This window comes from Lygodium microphyllum, chromosome 5, assembly GCF_053477565.2.
Source record: "Lygodium microphyllum isolate KBCC chromosome 5, Lygodium_microphyllum_v1.1.10, whole genome shotgun sequence".
NCBI lineage: Eukaryota > Viridiplantae > Streptophyta > Polypodiopsida > Schizaeales > Lygodiaceae > Lygodium > Lygodium microphyllum.
Window position 1 is genome coordinate 89,322,526 of NC_141139.1, and position 22,376 is coordinate 89,344,901.

Here is a 22,376-nt window from a genome sequence, read left to right on the forward strand (position 1 = left end):
ACAATATCATAGGAGTGTTCAAAACCATGTGTCGACAAGACTTTGGCAATTCTTCTCATTATCTAAATGAAGATAATGTATGTGATCATGTATATACATAGCTACTTTTAGACTCATATTTATCACATGAAGTAATCAAGACCATGTGTAAACAATGATGTGCCTACTCTTCTCGTCTTCTAATTGAGAATGATATATTGGAAGAACCTCCACTTCGTGGGGATTGTGTTTTGCCTTGCTCCCAGCCAGTTCTCTCATTTTGTCACATGGTTGGAACTTGTCATAGCCTATCTTCAAGCAAGCATTATGCCATAGCTCACAAATGATCAAACTAGTACACAAGCCATTAGTTTCCTCACTACTAATGAGCTGTCGTTTGGTATGTCAATGGACATCTTTTTATGTCACTAGCATTTATCATCACAATCTGATCTTCGCATGCAATACAAGCAAGTCATGATCATGGACCCCACAAACAAATTTCTACACATGCAAATTTTGTCACGTCATCAAGTACGACATTTCCTACATCACTAGTGAAATACCGAAGTCATTAAGTGCATTGTATTCCATTAATTCCTATTTTGGTTTCCATTTACAACCCCAAAACATCTTTATTTGTATCATTTGTTAGTGCCAGAGCGCCACTCAAGAGATTTCAATGACTCGTGTGCCTATAAATAGGGCATGGGCATTCATCCATCTTCACTCCACACTTACTCTCTCATTCATTCTTCATCATTTCCCCATCACACCTTCAGCCTCAGCCCTCTTACCATTGTTGTCTGCACCCCTACCCTGGTGGATATCTCAATTCCTGGTGCTGTCCAGCTTATCGTGATGCCATACAAAAAGGTGATTTCATTCTAGAGGTCTTACCCACATTGTCATCAGCTCCAAACACTCAAGTTGCCGTGTTTTGAGTCCACACAACCTAGCAGCCTGTTCCTCATCATCTCCATTGCTGTAGTTGCTGGTTTCATTTCTCCCTGGACCTGTACAACAGATCATCTTCATCATTATTGTGTATTTCCAGCTCCTGCTGCCAGCCCAACACCCAAGGAACAATTCCCAGCCATCAGCCACTTAATGGAGGCTTCTTTTGTGGCAAATTAAAGCTGTCTACCATAGGTTACACCCTCTCATCAGCCCTACTTCAGATACCTGCGCTTTTGTGTTTTCTTCACTCCTAAAGGGCTGCCCAGCAATTGTCTATCTGCAGCCACTTACATGGAGAGATCTTCATCAAATATTCCAGCATTTTCTTCTCCAATTGGCTGCTCAGCAATCTCCAACAGCTCCTGAGGACTGCATTTCGCTCCCTCTATTGTTGTCCTTCATCTTCCAGTGTCTACTCCAATATTCCATTGTCCAGAGGACTGCATTTTGCTCCCTCCATAAAACAGCCCTTTTTCTTGCCATTGACACCTCTACCCAAAGCACTCCATTTCACTCCCTTCTAGGTGCTACAGCCTAATCAGCCATAAGACAATGCAGTCATCTTCAAGCTTTGCTCCATTGTATCAGCATGACTCTGTGTTCATCATTATTCATTCATATTCTTCTTTACTGTTTCTAAGTTTCTCGTCTCAGTGTTTGCAGTACACTTAACCCTATCGTCTCTCGACATGGTATCAAAGCATACTACTCTGTGTTTCAACAATCATATTCTTGTGTCACAAGACAGTTCTAATTTAGGTTCCTGTTCCACAGTAGGAGTCCATACACATTAAACCCTAGCGTATTCACACTACTCACAAAAATCCTTTAATCCCGACATAAGACTTAGGAACTTGCAACATACATGAAAGTTCCTCTTGTGGGCATGAATTACTGATGTATTTCATCATACAACAGCAATAACTACAAGTGATAAGCGTCCTTGACCTATGCATAAATCTACCATGGAAAATATGTACAAATTAACTGCATGGAAACAAGGCGATCAGATGTTTATCCTTGAATCTTCTCGATGTTCAAATTTACTTGGAATCCCTCCAATATCTAGAAGGGATGTTTAAGCCCCTCCAATATAGACAATAATAAGATGAATACTAGTCTGCCTCTACACTGACAAGAGTTAAGTGCTTTGATGAAGCAGGACCTAGGTTGCACAAGTTCATGCTAAGAACGCCTTCAGATAAGGACTGGTGCAAACGGCTTCTCAAGCATTGGAACTATGATGTAGTTTTGACTTCCTTTTCTCTAACATAAACTTGTTTATGTCAACATGGCTTTTTCTTGTTTACAAGAAGAGACCTGCATGATAAACTGTGGGGAATCTATGCATTCATCATACCAAGTTAACTTTGACACTGCAAACAACACATGATCTGTATATACTAAATATCAATCTGCAACAAAATCTCCATCAAGTTAAAACTTGCCTGCTCAGAATCTTTGTCACTGTGTCCACCACTTTTAGTTTGCCGCATACTTTTCTTACCAAGCATAGAAGCTAGACCTTTGGCTTCCTTTTTCTTCATTACTGCACCCACTTTGGCAGGTATTGTCATTAAGACTGCATCAGATTGAATAGCTTTAGCACCAAGTTCAGCACCTGATACTGGCTCAGACAAACTATCAATGTCAGTTGCAGTTTCTGTTTGGGTGCTTGATAAGGAAGGATCATTGACTGGTACTATGTCTTTATGCTCTGAAGGTTTGTATTCAACAATTGGGCTAACTTGAAAAAGAGCAGCATCGGCATTGGTGTTTCTTTCATTTACACCCAAGGCAGTATCATTTTGCACCACTCTTGATGGTGTATTTTCAAACGGTATCTCCTCAAAAATGGGCATGTGAGTTTTCTTTTGTTGACTGGAACTGGGCTGAGCTTTAAGCAGTAAATCAGACTGTTCTTTGAACATTGCAGCCATCGATTTTGACTTGTTAATAATGTCCACAATAGCGCCTATGTTGCGAGCCACAAGTGTATGCTTGCCCTTCAGCATTGGATGCAGTCTCTTTGCAGTGTCAGGCATCTCTTCAGCTGCAGAAAAGAAGAAGAATCGGCAGGGTCAAATTTACTCGATGACTTTCCCTTTATTTTTGAATTTCAATTTGAAACACAAACTTATAAGTGTATGCTAGTGATACAGCTACAGAATGAATCATACCAATAAAGAGTTTAGAAAGAATTATAAATCACTTACAATTTCTTGATATAAATTGATGAAAAAGTGTTCATGTGCCAAAGTAAAATAAATCCAAATGCATGATTGGAGACCATGATGAGTCTATAGGAAACAATTTGCTAACAGTAGTCTGCAATGATTAGATGGATAGCCAAAATGCCGCCCAACATATTTTTCCCACAAGAGCAAACCAACTTTGTAAGCTCCCAATATGCTATTATCTTACATTTGGGCCCTAGAAAAACCATGCAGAAATCCTTGTGCCACATTAGAGCTTTCTGCTATAAATTTTTAAGCCTAGCAAAGAAAAGCAATACGCAAGCCATGAGGGAAGAACATGATGACTGAGGCCCATTCATAGATAGTTCAGCAAAGACAGAAAACCAGCATTGTCCATGCATTATCAACCATATTCTTAGTCCAGTCTTTGATTTATACAGGCTTTGTTAAGTTAAATTTTAAAACAGAGAACCGTTCCACAAGTGGATGAAGTTGGTGAATTTAACTCCAAAAAATATAATGATTCGTAGCAAGATGCGAGTTTAATGTAGTAAAAACCTTCCAATCAAAAGGCAATGAGAGAACTACTGTATGACCTGCACTCAGAGAGAGACTCTGAAAGTGCAGTATCGTTTTGATACAAATAATTAGCAGACTGATAGATACCCACCTAGCTTTATTAACAGATGATTGGGCAGCACATAGCCAGTGCTTTCATCCTCAGCACGAGCAACCTGATCTCTCCACATATATAATCCCTGAGATGGCATACCGACCATATATTTCAGCACTGATCCTTGATATAAAAGACAGAAAAACTACTGATAAGCTTTTCTGGCTTTCTTTGCATTACAACTGTGAAAATATTAGACACTAAAGCTCCATATGATCCAGCACTTACAGCGAGCACAGCAAGCTGTTCTGCATGGAATTGTTTCTCATGAAGCCTGTTACACCACAAGACATTACAATAACTCAGCTTTCGAGTCCAGAGTTTGAATCAGTTCTGTGCTGACCTTGTGAAAGTGCTATCCCCTTTTGTACAAGGGTGCACCTGGTCTTAGAAAAACAACAGCCTTTATACAATTCTCACCCATAAACCTGCAGATAGGATGTCGAAGTTGTGATTTCTTTCTCATAGAGTTTCAAGCAAACATCCCTGCTCCGATTGCAAACCTAATCACATCAGAAATTTATTTCCTCATTAGGTGCCTATACCTATGGAACAAGTAGAGACTCAATTTCTGATTGCACAACTCATGTATACACCTCTCTAAGAGGTTCAGGACCCTCCAAATCACCACATCGAGTAGAGATCAGCATTTGCTTCAACATATCTCCCACATATAACAGGTAATGAGTATCCTCCCTTGCATAACTGATTCACAAAACAGATACTTGCATTACTTCTCCCTCCGTATGTTCTAGATAGAACAAGTAGGTTTAAGTCTTAATTCCCATTAAACACACCTCAGCATTTCTTCTGTCAGGGGTCGAAGTCGCCAATCGGCCATTTGATACCTGCAGCATACCCCAGTTGAAAAACATTGCAGAAAATCAAGTCCATGCATTGAGAACGTCTACACTTTCAAGGTGGTCCAAAATTTTGGGAAGGAATGGAATGAAATAAATACGATACCACCCAGGACATGTCAGTACATTATACATATATGCACAAGGCCCATGACAGGAATGGTCCCCAAGCCCAAAAGGGGCTAGAGCACTCTAATGTGCATCGAGACTCTAGGTCATCTCACAAGTGATGTCCTAGAAGTCCCTACCTCCAACAAATACGTCATTGTATCTCAGTTGGCATGTGCTATGGAATTGATGACACCTCAAATACCACATGTTACATGGACCTTTTCTTCACACACCACCTCAAACCTTTGTGTTTTTGGGAACTAGGGATGAGGTCAGCTGGAAGAGGAGTTGGAGACACCAATGATAGCTTTGAGAGCATACCACACTTTGAATGGATCCTGAAATAGAGCAATGGCAGTCTGAATCTGTCTAGAGACTCTTAGTGAAGTTGAGAGCAGTGTAGGGAGCCCAGACTGCTGATTACTTTTCTTTAATCTTATGATAAACCATAGTTTTTTATCATTATGCCTCGACCATCCCAACAAATGAAATCTTTAATATTGTGGATCTTCCCCTGAAGAATATTAATGCACAATCACTCCCTCATAAACTGTTACCTTTGTGTTTTCCCTTTTTATGTGTACCCCTTGGTCTCTGAATTTATTTGTATTGCCTAGCCTGTTAGATCTATACTTCATGGTGAATTTTGGAATCTTTCATATATAAGCATGCATGTGTTATAATTGTGTACTAGCTGCACACATGCATATATGTACATTATATAGATCCTAAGATGGAAATGGCCAAGGAATGGTGCGAAACTATAATACAAGTTATATCATTTTAACGTGTCTATGCATTAAGGATGTTGCATCAACCTCAACACTTCCTTACCTTACGATGCTTTCCATGAACATAAGTTGAAACCCTTCAAAGATATATTGATGATGGGCACAAGACCAGGTTCAGGAATTAGAATTAGATACCAGGACCCAGGCCCTTCTTCAATATTATCATGATACCTTGCAGCCCTATCTTGACACACTTTGTTTGAGGTCAATTGCTTAGAAGTAACAAAAGCTATAGCTTGTACATTATGAATCTTTTAAAAGGGGTTGTCTTCAAAAATCAAACGAGCTTACTATCTTAATCCAATCTAAGTTGTATTGTAGATTGGACAAGTTAATGCACATCATCTATGCACAATGAAAAGCATACCGCTTATCAGGTGTAACCCCACAAAAGTTCTCCAATAGATATGAAAGACTGAAACTCTTGAAACCCAGGACCCTTGATGCCTGCACATAAATGATGATGAGTAAGATAAGTGCACCATCACACACAAAAATACGCTCCTCACCAGTACACCTTATACCGGTGAGGGTGGAAAACCTACCAGAGAGGTACCATACATCAAAAAGTTACAAACCTGCCCTGTATCGAAAAGGTTGCACACATAAATACCGAAATCACGTTGCAGCCACATTATATCCCAATCTGCACCATGCATCACCTATGACAATCACTCACCAATTAAAACGAAAGAGAGAAGGGGGGGCAGGCAGGTGTGCATATGATTTTCAAATGTCATTGACAAAGAGAGAATATCTTTCAAGTCTATCATTGTCCTTTAATATTCTCAGAAAAACAAATAACAAGCAAACAAACAAAACAGAAGCATCAAATAGTTTACTCATGTCATGTCATTATATAATATCAGAAGCCATGAGGGACTCCATTGTTAGTTATATAGAATTGATCATCCCAAACATAACGGCCGCATTGTCCTTGTGACTAATCTACACCTTATTTGCACTCAAACAAGAGAAAAGTAAATAATCTTACTTGTTAGCTGAGGCCTATTGAGCTACAAAAACTTAGGTCAAGACTCAAAACGATTTCTCAATTATTCATCAATTTATTTGGCCCTCATAAATTCAAATTCAATTAAGGAAAAACTAGAGAACTTTCAAAAGGACAAAAGTTCTAAAAGATTTTGTCAAAGGGGCACAAAGCCACTATCATCCCACTAATACCATTTTCCATCACTACATTGTCTTCAGCATCAAATCATCCTACACCCATCACTATCCCTATTGTTTTTCATTCAGCCTCATCATCCTTTGACAGATCAAAAGATAAGGCAATGCAGTATGCTCTTTTGCCAACCTAGGCAAACATCTTGCTGCTACATGTGCTTTGCTTCAAGTTCGTCTGCTCCCAACAATCATGGACACACCTGTTGCTACTACAACCTGAAAAACTGCATCTGTAACCTGTTCTGCATCAAAATGTAGCATCTGCTGCCCTTGTTTGCTGTCCATGCACTGCAAACTGCTGGTTTTTGTCCTGCATGGAGTGGTGGCTATTAAAGAAAGAATGGGTCCGAAATGTGTGTTTCATAAGCATGAAATATTTCAAAATGTTCCAGATATTTCAAACCTGTAAGAAACACATTTCTATGCAGCATTCACTGCTAGGGTAAAGTCTTTGTTCACAAGGTCTTGATATTGGTGATATGTTGCGATTTTTTTGAAAGCTTGCTTATGGCAGATGTGTTTTCTGTACTAGTTCTCATGAGACTAAACCTCACTTTTCACCTCATGTCCAATGGTCAAGCGTTTGATTACACGCCAATATATCACCCTCTCTCACCTCATGGGTGATCTGATACAATACAATGATACAATAATAATGACTCATCACAATCCATACAACATAGAACCACCATAGTAGAACCATGGATACCCAAGTAATGGGTGATCAAGCCACAACCATGGTGCCTCAAAGAGAACCTGATGTCGATGTCGACCATACCAGCTCCTAAAAATATAGAAGAACCATAGTACGTCTCTGTGTCTGTCAATGTCTCGCAATAGCATACAAGACTATCTTGTCAAAAATGCCTTTGAACATACGTGACCATGGTTTCCTTGCCGTTGGCCAAACCGCCAAAGTGTCCCCTCATGTGAGCACAAGACTAGGAGCCAAGCTCGCTCTCTGTCAAATAACTAGCTCATCATAAACCTCGATGTCAATCCCAACTCCAGGGTTCAAACCTATGAGACTTCAGTCGATGCGTCAAGGGCATCCCTCTCTTGAACCTGTGCACCTATATACCTGTATAAATGAGGTTCACTGACACCATCCCAACACTCTCTCACACTCCCTCTCTAGCATCGGAGAGCTGTGAGGGATGACTGCATCACCAAGACTAGAAAGCAGTAGAGGAAGGGGCAGCCAAGCCCTTCCCTCAATCTGAAGAAGCGGATCCCTTTCACACGTTTGACTTGACTGGAGGATCAAAGTTGGAGTCTAAGAAAGAGGAGGAATCGATAGAGAAGTCTGCATTCCACTTCTCCTTCTTCTTCCATGAGAAGCTAACTCCTTGCATTCCTTTTGCAAATGGCCCTTCTTACCACAGTGATAACATTGGGCCTTCAACTACTAACTTTTGTCGTCTCTCTGCAGTGATAAAGGCCTCACTAGAGCCTCCATAATGAGATAGAAGCCTCCCCTATAAATGCAAAGATGCCTCATGCTCAAGCAACATCGAGGACATATGTGCGAAGCACACAAGTTTAGATGATGTCTGCGCCTTCAAAGCATTCTCCACTCCATTAAACTCTGAGATAAGCTTGTAGAGTACCGTTCCCACAAGATGTGCCTCTGGAAGGACAAATTGCATGTGTTGAAGCTGGTCCTGTACATGTGTAATGCAGAGCAAAAACGACTGATGGCGTCCTCAAACTCATACTTCATCTATTGAAGTTGTCCATAAAGGGTCACTGCACGCATGGTGGAAAGTGCCTCATACGACATTTGAAGCTTCGAACATACTTCAAGAGATATTCTACAAGAGGTAACCACTGGTAGAACTTCTTTAGAAATACATCGAAGATGAGCAAAACAAGCATGCGCATCATCCATATCCCATGTAAGCACTACTTCCTCATGGTTGTCCTCACCAAAATCTCAAGACGTGGAATAGGTCCACTAACAATGTACTAAATCCCCTTCTACACAAACCAGGCTTTCATGACAACATTCCGTGTAAGATAGTCAGGTCCATGTAACTTATCATCAGTGGAAGTGCATAGAGGAGCCATATGGAGAGCATAAGAAGAAAAGATAGAAAAGAGAAGGCATACGGAGAGAGAGTTCAGCCACACCAACAACATAGATTGCACAAAAATAGAGTTCACACGCAGCATCCTCAAGCTGATCACAAAAACACAATGCTGTCAGCACCAAAATCTACAAGAAAAAACAGTCAAAAGATGTCGCCCAGCAGTAGAGAAGTGAGATACTAAAACTGCAGGAACATTGGGTAAAAATCAGCAGGCGACAACAATATAGAAGCCGCCAGAGGAAGCAATAGAGTCGCAACCTGAAAACGCAGGTCCAATTGGGGATGACATCAGCCGATGTTGCATCAAATGCAGCAAACACAAAAGAAACTGATGGAAATCAGCACGATGGGCAGCAACAAACAGTTAATTGATCAGAAAATGAAAGGTGAAGGCCTGAAATCAGCAGAAAAACATCAGCAGGAGCATAGATCCTGCAATTTGATACCATGTCAAAAGTAATGCACCAATGGAAGCATAAACAATTGCTGAAATAAACTACTAAACAGAAGACAAAAGGGCAAGAAAACAAAAGACCACTACAAAGGAAGAGAAGTCAGAGATGTGCTCGGGAAAAGGAATCCACCACCCTCTCCAAGAAGGAAGGCTGGTTTCAATAGCCCACTGCCCAAAGCGCCTGTTTTGGGGCCAACAAGGTGTCTAGTGTTCGAGATTCTTTAGGTAAATTGTGCATTTCAATTTATGTTTATTTGTTGATTGCTATAATGAGTGCTTAATCATGGAATTACCACCGTCTCCAAGAAGGAAGGCTGGTTTTAATAGCCCACTACCTAGAGGATTGCGTTTCACTCCCTTAACTGTGTAGATTCCCATAGTTATTGCCGTCTGATTCAAACAGGATAGTACAGTCATCTTTTGAGCTTCGCCTCCGATATATCAACTTTTCTTCTCATAGCATGATTCAATGCATCATCACTGTGTTCTGGGATATTGAGCTAAAACATGCTTTACAGGCTGATTATCAATTTTAAACATCCCCAAAACACGCTTAATTAATGAAAAACACAAATTTGGTGCATGGTTTAAGCCCCAAAACCCTAATTTTTTGGGGCACCCTTCAACATCTATAAATAGAAAAGCTACCAACCATTCAGCCTCATCCTATTGTGCAGGTTTTTCACTCTGCCATGCAGATTTCAGCCATCAGCCACCTACCCTCTATTGTCCAGCCATCATCGACTATAGCCCATCACTATCCAGCCCTAGACGGCCTGTTTTCAGCCATCGCCTAGTTATTTGGAGATCTCCATCGTTTTCATCATCATATCACCTAATCAGCCTGTGTTTTCAGCATTTGGTGCCAAGCGACAAGCTACTGCCATCTCTCCTACCAGGCGACTGCTACGGTTCCTACGTTTTTGTTGTCCAATAGGCCATCTACACCAGCAAACACCTCCCTTATTGTCGCCTCAATTCCTTGACACTTTGGTGATCAGCTGTTGGTGTTTCCCACACTCCGACTGGTGGTCACAACACTTCGGATCTGTCTCCGGTGGATATCACTCTCCGACACTGCATTGCTCTACCCTTGGGCATTCTGTACACTCTTAGATTCATTTACAGCATTCATTCACTTCAAAGTTTCTTCTCTGTGTTTGTCTCCGTGTTTGAGTTTTGCGTTTTGCATTTATGGTTTCAATTTTTCTCGCCTCTGTCTGAGTCTTTGTGTCTCACTCTTGGTTGTACATGTTGTGTTTCCTCAGTGCAAACCCTAGCATATCTTCACAGGGGTTAGGGAAGCAAAGTTCTATTTATAGGACTCAAGGCCCTATTACACATATCATCATGTGATCACCACTTTTGGATTCTTGGCTCGTAAGCCAACATGTCCAAATGCTAGGATGTTATGGGATGGTGGTATGGGACGCCAACTCTTGCGGCGCATCCATAATCCTATTGTTGCATCCAAGCTCGAGGGTGAGCCTATTTGGCTCTAGCTACAGATGAGTTTGATTGTAAAAAATATAGTAGGATTGGCAATGGGAGAACACAGAATGTACAAACAAGACTAACCTATTGACTTGGAGAATATCCTAGCTCCTCTTGCTGTGTCTCTCCTAGAGTTTGGAGAACAAAAGACCATGTGGATCTATCGTAACTCCATTTTGAACCAAGGATCTTGACCTCTAATTTGAAAGAGGAACTCCATCCAAGTAGCGTACTCTCCTCTTATGATCTTTGTACTTCTACCCCTCGTCCTCTAGGGCCTCCACCATATTGAAGTCCCCACCTATTATCCAATGATCCACTTGAGGTAGTGCTTGATTGATGGTAGTTTAAAACTATCTTCTTGTTTCGATGGCCATTCAGGGCATAGATGGCTCCCATGTCCGCACAAAAGTCTCTCTCCTTTTACTCATACTCTCAAAACCAACCTATATCCTTTCCCACCTCCATAGAAAGTATGGATACTGTCAGTCCAAATGAGAAATTCGGTGTTTCAAAGAGATTCCAAAAAATGTAGCAAATGAGAGACACTAAAATGAAACAGGAACAAAAAGAGAGACAAAACATTGAAACAGTTGGAGCCGCAAGGCGTTTTCAATAACTATGATACTCCAAATCCTAGAAAGAGTCTCTGCAGTGGAAACATCATGCGGCCATACCTTGCACTCCAAATGTGAGAAATGATCCTTGCACTCCAAATGTGAGCAATGATATTAGCAACGAGCTCCCATCTTTGGCAATGTCTCTAAATCTGTTGTGCTTGTGAGGTAATCAGGAGCGGAAATCCTATGTGAATGCTGGCTGATCATGAGAAGCAAGTGGCTCCATTTAAATCCCCATATGATGGGGCTCTGAAGCTACTGTCCTGCAAATCACAACTGTATTCTACTCAGCCATTATTTAAAAATCAGAGTCTGGTCTCTGGACACACCTTTGAACGAAAAGCCCATCTATCTTGAGGCAGATTCTCCATGCATCTTGACTTTTCAATGGGACTATGGTTTTCTTTTTCAAAATCTATTGTAGAAATCGCAGAGACAGAGACTGCAAGGTCTCAGAGGTGCCAAAGTTATGGCAGAGATGGTAATAGAGAATGTCCCCAAATGGAGGACAACAAATACAGGGACTTCTCTCCAACCAGAGAGAGAGCGTTCATGTTTGGTGAATTGTGGTTCAAAAATCGTGTTCATGGTTGATCGTGCATCTATTCTGGAAAGGACAAGAAATGTGTATTATGAATGGGCAGCTATGTTAATTGTGAGAAAGAGGACCCACCCAAGGCCAAGTGGATTCTGATTCAAGGATGAACTGACTGCACAGACTTTGGATTTGACTTTTGCCGTGGCGTTTGTCATAGATTCTGCCCCTGGTAACAGTTCTACATAGGCCCCCACCCTTCAGCTGTAGAAGGATAAAGTGCAGGACCTGCAACAGCAACTTGATGATATCTCAAGCAAGGCATTCTAAACATTATGTTGAGTAGAATTGTTGGGCAGTCTTCTATCTGTTCCTAATGATGATTGCCACCCGTGTAGCTTTGGCAATTACCATGTTTTTATGCCACATCTGACATCTTTGAATCTGGAAACAGGATAAAATCTGTGATGTGCTGAATCTTAACAATACATTGTGTTTTTTCCTATATTAGCTTCTTTTTATTCCATCTTCATGTAACCAATATTCTGGATAGCATGGATCACTTCACCATTGTCTCCAATGTGCTTCTGGATGTTCAGAGTGTTCTTTGGAGGCGATGTATAAGGATAATTTAGTCCTGGCAATCAGAGTCCATCATTGTCTGTTAGGGTACAGTTCACCTCAAGCATGAAGAGTTTGAATGAAAGATGTTGAGGATCAAACACAGTGCCATAATGAAAAGAAAGATGTAACAATTATAAAGAACGCATGGTTCATTTTTTCATTAAGATGGTATCATGTGGCATTTTACAAAGGATTCTAGTCTTTCTAACCTCTCCACCTCCACTCCTCTTGCTGGGCCAAGACTCTTGCAACAATAGACATACTTTATCAGATCAAATGATTTACATGCTTTTCCTTATGGAACATTTGTGATTTCATGTAAAACAAAGTTGCAAAAGCCACAGCTAATACAAAATCTAAAGAATATTAGAAACAAAGTGCCTCATAAATATTATAAGAGGCTTAAAATGTTGTTGTGATTTTCAAGCTTTTGATCTCTCGTTTCTTCTGATTGCCTGCAGCACACAGACCTTCAAACCGCTTTCTTTCTTGGCCAAGGTTAGTCTGACATGGAAAAATCATGAAAAGAAAATCAAAGCACTTCCTACTGTAGCTGCCTGTCTTCTGATCATCCTAATTGAACTTTTATCATTAGAAACTTAACTTGCCATTTGGTCAAGAATCCAAAAACAGGTTTATCTTTAAGCAAGAATGAGATGATCATTGAAAACTTCATCTGCTGTTCTATTTAAGAATGAAAAGATGATGCTTTTCCACAGAAAGACATGAGATCTCCACCCTTTCGCAAAAGCACGTTTACTAGAAAAAGAGGCATTCAATAGACCGGCAAGATGATGTTTTGTTTTTTACTCTATGGTGAATACTCCTCAAACCCTACAACCAATCCAGACTAGAAACCTTGGACAGACTTACAAAATACAGATCCTGTCTGCAGATAACTAAGCCAGTTGCATGCATTCGACAATACAATAAAGGTATCTGTTTGAAGCACACCTTTTGTATATTTGCATTTGCAAATACGTCTCGTAGTTGAGGACCCACAAATGATCGCAGCTCCAATGTATCTACGACAAAATCCTCAGAACGCGTAGAGATTTGCATCAAGCAGGTTAGCCCTTGGAATGATCTGAATTGGTGATGCTCAAGATCAACCTGTTGGAAAAGGACACACAAAACTTACAGATTCCCAAAAAAAAGGTTCACAGTTTCAAAAAATAACTTGTCAAAAATTGATGGATACCCTGACATGAAAACATGCACGTGTATAGTTTATTTCCTACTAGGAGTGGATACACATGCGTGCACATATAGGTGAGCTCATTATCATTACATATACACCATTCTTATGGTCGTTTACAATTTAATGATAACAACTCTCTCCACAGCAATACAAGAACCTTTAACTATGCAAAGATCCACATCTGTAGAGGCAATGTACCAAAGTAAGGCTTTTCACGAGAAACACTCCTCAATAATGCTTGCAATTTTTTTAAACGGGAAATGTTATGACCCTGAATAATATTGGCAACTGATACTATACATTGTCTCTATACATGAATGGTGGGTAAAGAGACAAGTAAGAGTACAAATTGTGTGGTGGACAATGCAGTTGAGCACTGATGAGCTTGATGGATCAAGGTTTCTAGCACAAATGGCATTAGCTAATAGAAATTCTATAGTTAAAAAGAGCATTTGGAGATAGTAGATTCAACTCTAAGCATGAGCGTGTTTCATCGTGATGGTGTGGTAGTGCTAACATGGCATTGTTGGGTGTAAAGGCCCTTTACGCTCTCCCGTGTATCTCCCGTGTATATATTACTTCACATGTAAACTCATCCTAGCGGGTGTAAGTGTACACACCTATCGGTCGCCTCTCACTGTTCAACAACTCAACTCACATGTGTGTGCTCTCTTTGCTTCAACTTGTACTTGTCAAACCGGTATCAAAACACAAGAATCGGCACAAGTAGGCAGTCGTGACCGGCAGTCACTGCAAACAGTGAAGTCGTCATCATTGTGACCAACAAGCGGCAGCGGCAATAACGCATGCTACAGGCATGCTAGACTGGCCAGCTGCAGGGATCAAACGACAAGCACAGATGATGGGCACAAGTGACAGACACAGTTGACGAGGCCAGGCGAAGGCAGATGACAGCACGTTCAAACGACACACACGACAGGGACCAGCACGCGATGAGACCAGCACCCATGCATCAGACGCACGTGGCGTCACACGGCAGTAGACGGGACATGCAGGTCAACCTTTTTTAAAACCTGGAATTTTTTTTGTTTTCTCTCTCTTTCTCTACTGGACATTCGCACGCGCAAGCACAAAACACAAATATGTGCAAATTTGCCACTGGAAATTTGGGGCTTCTCTAGATTTTGTGCCTACCACATACTTCAGTGACTCTAGACCCATAAATTGCAGACGAGTAGTACATGGATCTCGGAAATTTTGGGGATTTTCAAATGCAAGTGAAATTTTTGCTTGGTTGAGCCAATTCCTTTGGAATTTGTGCACTCTTGAATTCCGAAATTGGGGCTTTTGCAGAATTTGTAAAATTTCTACAACATTTGCCCACAATTGATGCTCGGGAACATAAATTGATACAATTGGGTCAGTTTTACTGTAAAAAGTTTGGGGCTTTTCACATTGATGATGTATTTTGAGTTGCTTTGAGACTGGACAGTGAAATTTGCAGCAGATTTAGTGCTGAGTGGGAGATTTTTGAGCTTCGGATGCTTCAAATGTTGAAAAAGGGCAGCTTCTCTTGGTATATGTATTACTGAAAACTCACTATGCAGTGAAACAGTGGTAAATACAGCATTTAGGTCATTGCATTTGGGCATTATGGTGATGTATTACTGAAGTGGGAGCTGTCATTAATGCAAATGTATCAAATTTGATTCGTATATATGCTGTAATCAATACTTAAGACTGAAATTGCAGCTAAATATCTGCTTCTTGGACATCTTGGAAGTACAAGAGTGTGTACTTGCTATTACATTCAGCAATCTTGCTATTGGCTGAAAGCATTCATGAAACCAGCCTTCCTTCCCTGGATGGGTGGTAAATCCCTGGTTACAACTTAATTACAGCAGCAAACAATAAATGCAAATCTGAAAATACAAACTTACCTACTACTGATCTTGGACAATGCGTACCCGATTGACCCCAAAATTGGTGCCCCTTTCGGTATTTCTTTAGCTTTATTGAAGAAGTAGTTGATTTACAATGGGATTCTCCCAATCCCTTTCGCAATCCAAACTCCCCCTTACTGTCCAAAGTGACCAGCAAGTCTTCAATCTGTTTTGCCCCTTGATTCGGGCACTTAATTGGCCTTCGTATACTTCATAGACGATGAAAATGCCCCAAATTCAATGGCTGGCTAGTCCTCCACCTGAATTTAGCTGAAATTCACCTTCAGCCCTGAAAAATCCAAGACTTGGAGCTTCCAATTTTTGGCACACTTCTCAAGGCTACTGACAAACCCTAATTTCTGCTGTAAATTAGGGTTTACAGCAAAGAAATTTGCAATTCTCAGCCTCCAAGGGTCCAAATGCTGAGATCTTCAGAGCAAGGCTGTGAAATGGTTGGGAGATGAGAAAGAAAGCTGTAGAGAGAGAAAATTCAAAGTTTTGTCGCGAAGAATGACTGAAAATCAGTCAAATGCAGCTGCTGCCCTACCACAACAGCATTAAATGCTATCGCCTACAACTGATACATCCAAACCAACTATCACCTTGTACCTGGATGTAATCGCCCAACTGTGGGGAGTCTGAATCTGTAATTGCCTCCTCAAAACTCACTCGTGGCTAGCTGCAATGGCTGAAAACAGGCTGGCCATGGCTGCTCACAACTCTCCCACATTCGCTACAGCAAGAATGATCTCGTTTTTCCTCTTCTTCAGCCTTTTACCAGCCTGTATGGGCAAGTTTGCCAAAAGTGGCAACCTTCCCAAATGGTTTTTCCAACATTATCCATCATTAAATATTAATTTTCAGTCTTTAGTTACTGAAAATTAATCTAATAATTATTTCAGTGCTCAGAAAAATAATTTGACTGGCCAATAATTGAATCAGCTAGGCATCTTCCACTCCCGAGTCTCGCTATGCCATCTTTGACCATTAGATCGGTGTTAGGTACCATTAAACACCACATCTCTAGTGTCACCAACTGTTGAATGACCTAGGTCAACAATTGACACCAAATACCACCAAGTACCTGTGCAACATAACTTATAGCTATTGAGCTAAAACATGCATTACTTGCTGATTAGACTCTTAAACAGCCCCAAAACACACTAAAAAATGCTCTTTTAGACTAAAAACCCTAAAACGGAAAGCAATTCGAGAGAGTTCAATGGAAACCCTAATTTTTGGGGTGCCCTTCCACATCTATAAATAGACAGGCTGCCCCCATTCAGCCTTATTCCGTTTGTGCAGGTTTGTCGCTCCACGTGAAAATTTCAGCCATCAGCCTCCTCCCACGTGGCTATCCAACCCTCGAGACTGCTGCCACTCCATCCGTGTTTGCTCCTGCTAGTGGCACCTTCATCCATGCTGACATCAGCTACTGGTGACATCATCATCTGCTGCGATCTGATCATCCAATCATCGCCAACCACATCAAACACTGTTTCAACCTGCTGTTTATAGCGGACTGTGCACAGTTTCCAGCCTCCGATCGGTGGTACACTGCTGCATTTACCAGCTTCCAACCTCCAAACAGCTACGTTTTGGTGACCACAGCCTGCTGCCATTCACTATTCAGCACTCCTACACTCCGACTAGTGGTCACAAACTTGAGATCCATCTCCGGTAGACGTCACACTCTGACATTGCTCTGCCCTTGAGCACACTGTACACTCTTACATTCATTTACAGCATTCATTCACTTCAGAGTTGTGTTCTCTCTCTCCCTTCTTCTGTTTGTGTTTGAATTTTGAGTTTTGCGTTAAGGGTTTGAGTTTTTGAGTTTTGTGTTTAGGGTTTGAGTTTTGCCCTCTTTGTCTATGTCTGTGTCTATGTCTGTCTCTTTGTGATTCTGTCGTGGTCGTATACTCTGTGTGTCCTCAGTGCAAACCCTAGCAGTTTTCTTCACATGGTATCAAAGCCGGTACTCTTGTAAAGAGTATCCTACGGATATTGTGGAGAGCTAGTCTTTGTGCGAGGCACACAACACGACTCGTAACCGAATCACAATGTCCCAGACACCTTCTTCTCCAATTCCTATGATGTCTTACCAGGCTTCTCCATCATTGGAGGCCGTGAGATGGCATTAAGGACTCGCTGAGGAGGACGACACTCCAACTTCACCAAATTTCACTAACATGACAGAGGAGAACTTTGAGGAGTACTATTGCAACAAGTACGGTGATGTTTACACCCCTCCTACCAGTTTTGCTACCACATTCGGACCGGTTGGTGAGGCTGGCCACCTCTCCGATCGTGGAGGACATACGGCATTCGGAATGTCTGGTGATCCATCTTCATCATCTCAACCAAGTCCAATGTCAGGTTTGTACAATTCTTTTGTGTTACATGAATCAAAACCCTCGCCTGTTTCTTCTTTTGAGGTACAGGATCCGGATGGCTTTGCGTATGTGAACTTCAATAGAGGGGGCTCACGAAGCAGACAAAATTTAGATACATCTACAGCTTGTGTTTCATTTGAACATGTCATACACACTTCTCACTTCCCTCCCATCCCACCCTCTTCTATATCACACCTTGATCACCTCTCATCATCTTTCCAAAACCTTGGATTACACTCCACATCTGCATCACACACCCTAGGGGTTGGATCTTCCATCTCCGCTCCTAGCACCTTTTCCTTCTCCACCCCATTCTCTACCTCTTTGCACCATGGTACTTCGTTAGGGGGAATGCTACCCTTTAACGCAGTGCCTCTCACCTTTCAGCAAATGAGCACACCCATAACTCCTGGGTCAACTGTGATGGGCATCCCCCTCACTATCCCCAGCTTCACATCTCCCATGACCACTCATATGCAAGGGTTTCCATCCTCAACTTATGGTGTGTCTTCACACTCTCCTTGGGTTACACCTACACAGGGATTCCCATCTTCTGCTTCCCGTGTTCCCGTCCCACCTCCTTGGGTTCCTCATGTGGCTACCATGCCCATGCCTAGTCAGCCCATGCCTACCTATGGATCCACCTTGCACACTACCCGCATGCCTGGTGGGCACTCTGGTTCCCATTCCCAAGTGCACTCCACTCCCCCATCCTACCCGTACTATAGTTTTTCACACTATCCATCTCCGAGCACTACCACTCATGTTGCAACGGCCAAGAATGCCTTCACGGATAAGACATGTTTTAACGGGTCAAATTTCACCACTTCGTCTAATTTCATGCAACAAGTGCTTGAGTCTCAGGGTCTTTGGGACCTCGTCATTGGTCTAGAGCCTGTGCCGGACCCTCAACTAGCTCACCCTACTAACATCTGTCGATGGAGAGCCCGCAATGCCACAGCCAATGTTGAGCTGATACAGTGATTGCTTCCTGAGTTTCACTCTCAATTGCAGCACTTCCCGCTCGTGTCGGAGCGTTGGAGTCACCTTCTCAACCACTATGCAACTCGTGATCGTACTCGGTACATCAATCTCGACTTTGAGCTTCAAGAGTTCTCTATTAAGAAAGGGGATAATCTAAAAGTCACGCTGGCTGAATATATGCGATTACTTACCGAGTTCGCAACTACTGGCTTTCCAAAGTCAGATGATGATCAAGTTACATTTTTCTTGAATAAGTTGCCCGAAAAATACTTTAATTTCATTCAACACATCATCTCCCAACCTCGATTGCCAACCTTCTACGAGTTTGAGTGTCAGTTCTTACGTTACGCGAGGCTGCATGATCAAGTCCACAAGAAATCCTCATCACAGCCTTATTCAGAGCAAAGGGGGTTGGTTGCCTCTTCTTCGGGAGGGAAAACCACCAGTGGCAAGAACTCGCAAGATGCGAAGGCAAGCCAATAAAAGGATGACTCCTCTTCCTCAAATGGAACCAAAGAATCTAGACCTATCTGGCAGCAACTCCCTAAGAAAAACCGGTTTTGCACACACTGCCAGAGAGCAGGCCATGTGAACGAGGAGTGTTGCTCCAAGGCCCAAGGTCTTCCACCTAAAAAACCTCTATAGACCGCTGCAACTGCACAGTCCAATGGGGCTATGCCTTCCACTCCTGCTTTGCCTGCCCCTTCAGCATCCACCATTGTTGCTGGACATGTGGCTCGAGTACAACCTCAGCAGCCCATCTCTTTCACTACCCCTAAGGGACTAGCTGATTGGTCTGCAGGTTCTGATCCCGTTGCACTTCATGCATCTATCTCACCTTCCTCCCCACCTCATCAAGCGTTCCCTTGGTAGAGCCCTGCTACTGGATGTACGCGATGGTAGCCACCTTCTTAGACTAGCATATTTCTAGGTCCTTTCGGATACCCTAGGTCAGTCTAGCATTCATTTTTCGCACTCTTAGAGTCGAGCCCATAGAATTCATTGTCCTTAGCTTTTCCATTCTTTTGACTTCTGCTGCATTTACTTACACATACACATTCATTGCATTTATTTTGAGTTAGATTTTCTTTCTGTTATGTTTTGCTTTGGAGCATCTCCCCACTAACCTCTCTGTTTACAGATTCTCATCTCTTTTGCAAGGTTTTGTCTTTCAGTGTAGGGCTAACTCAAAGATTGCTTTGGTTCTACCTGGGCTAGAGACGTGGGGATGCGCACCGTTCCTTTCATGGTTTCATCATCCTAGGAGTGCTTGCTCTTCTTCTAGCATGGCGGTTTCCCCTCCCAAGGCGGATCGTGCGGCATCTCTCTCGATACTATCATGGCGGTGACTTCTACCTTGCTCTTCTAGTGGGGTGCTTCATCCACTTCATCCACTTGCTCTTCTTTCATTCCTTATGGTTCTCCGCACCATACAAAGACCGACGTCAAGCTCCTCTTCCTTCTTCGGCATCTACATTAGGGGGTTCCTACCCTTCTTGTACTCTACAGGCTTCAGCACTTTGTCTTCGACATCGACTTCTCCCCCCTCTTGTACCTTACCCCTTGCATTGCATGATTTCATCATCTTTGTACTAGGGCGCTTGGGCAAGTGAACAATTTTCCCAGGAGGGAAACTGTCCAAGTGGCACCTATTGCATGAGCATTCTTCAGCATGTAGCATACTTTGTTTCTCATTGTGCAAAGCACCACTTGACCAAATCCTAAGCTGTTTCCACCCGCAGTAGATGTCCCCACACCACCATCCTCCTTCATCACATGGATACCTCATCACCTATTTTTCCTCGTCATCAACACTTTGAGTGGATGGGTTAGCTTATTCTATTTTGTGATGTGTTGGGAATACCCTCCCTACTCCCGTCTTCTGGGTCACTATTACTCAATCCGCCGCATCCCATAAAATTTACCTCACTTATTCAAAACAAAAAAAAAAGTTCCATGTGGTTCCATCCATCTTTATAGGGCTTGGTAGGCTACTGGGCAGCCGACATGCACCCTTTGTCCAATGCCATGTCCTCTCTGGGATGACTACTTGGATTCCCTTGGTATGATAACCATCGCCTCTATAGTCTTAGTAGGCCACTAGGCCGCCGACGTGCATCCTTTGTCTGATGCCTTGGCTGCTTTGGGGTGGGACGCCTTGGGGTAAATAAACATCACAATTTCTAGCCTAGCCTGTCGGATCGGTTTTGGGCCTAAGAGGGGGTGTTGAGCTAAAACGTGCATTACTTGATGATTAGCCTCTTAAACAGCCCCAAAACACACTAAAAAATACTCTTTTAGAGTAAAAACCCAAAAATGGGGAGCCGTTTGAGAGAGTTCAGTAGAAACCCTAAAACGAGGAGCGGTTCGAGAGAGTTCAGTGGAAACCCTAATTTTTGGGGCGCCCTTCCACATCTATAAAAAGACAGGCTACCCCATTTAGCCTTATTCTGTTTGTACAGGTTTGTCGCTCCACGTGCAGATTTCAGCCATCAATCTCTTCCCACGTGGCTATCCAACCCTTGAGACTACTGCCACTCCATCCGTGTTTGCTCCTACTGCTAGCGCCTTCATCCATGCTGACGTCAGCTACTGGTGACAACATCATCTGCTGCGATATGATCATCCAATCATCGCCAGCCACATCAAACACTGTTTCAGCCTGCTGTTTACAGTAGATTGTGCACAATTTCTAGCCTCCGATCGATGGTACACTGCTACGTTTACCAGTTTTCAACCTCCAAACTGCTGCGTTTTGGTGATCAACCTGCTGTCATTCACTATTCAGCACTCCTATACTCCAACTAGTGGTTACAGACTTGGGATCCGTCTCCGACCGATGTCACACTCCAACATTGCTCTGTCCTTGAGCACACTATACACTCTTACATTCATTTACAGCATTCATTCACTTCAGTGTTGTGTTCTCTCTCTCCTTTCTTTTGTTTGTGTTTTGAGTTTTGAGTTTTGCGTTTAGGGTTTGAGTTTCGCCCTTTTTGTCTGTGTCCGTCTCTTTGTGTTTTTATCATGGTCGTACACTGTGTGTCCTCAATGCAAACCCTAGCAATTTTCTTCACAATAGCAACTTTTGCCATTGACATCCCGTGATTTTCTCAAATCCCAGGCTCGTAAATTTACTCTAACCCAAGTTGCACCTCACATGTGCAACATTTACTTAATCATGTGATTAAAAATTAATCCACATGTTGAGTGAGGTTTCAAAAATACATGTCCTCATGACAATTCAGCCCTTTATTGCAATTGTTTATTGTTGAAGATGGCTAGTAGTGCATCTACATCTAATACAAAGA

General features: G+C 42.2%; 1 protein-coding gene across 1 annotated transcript in view; it reads right to left on the reverse strand.

The window, feature by feature from the left end:
* The window catches only part of LOC148036115 (protein RRP6-like 2), a 53,150-nt gene that overhangs the window by 15,028 nt on the left and 15,746 nt on the right, over nt 1–22,376 (reverse strand). Inside the window, exons 3-11 of the mRNA XM_087678107.1 lie at nt 13,535–13,693; nt 6,151–6,234; nt 5,940–6,019; nt 4,608–4,658; nt 4,407–4,515; nt 4,231–4,313; nt 4,039–4,084; nt 3,808–3,895; nt 2,388–2,992 (exon numbers count right to left, since the gene is read on the reverse strand). Coding sequence (XP_087534233.1) covers nt 2,388–2,992; nt 3,808–3,895; nt 4,039–4,084; nt 4,231–4,313; nt 4,407–4,515; nt 4,608–4,658; nt 5,940–6,019; nt 6,151–6,234; nt 13,535–13,693 — 1,305 coding nt within the window. The remainder of the gene's footprint in view (nt 1–2,387; nt 2,993–3,807; nt 3,896–4,038; nt 4,085–4,230; nt 4,314–4,406; nt 4,516–4,607; nt 4,659–5,939; nt 6,020–6,150; nt 6,235–13,534; nt 13,694–22,376) is intronic.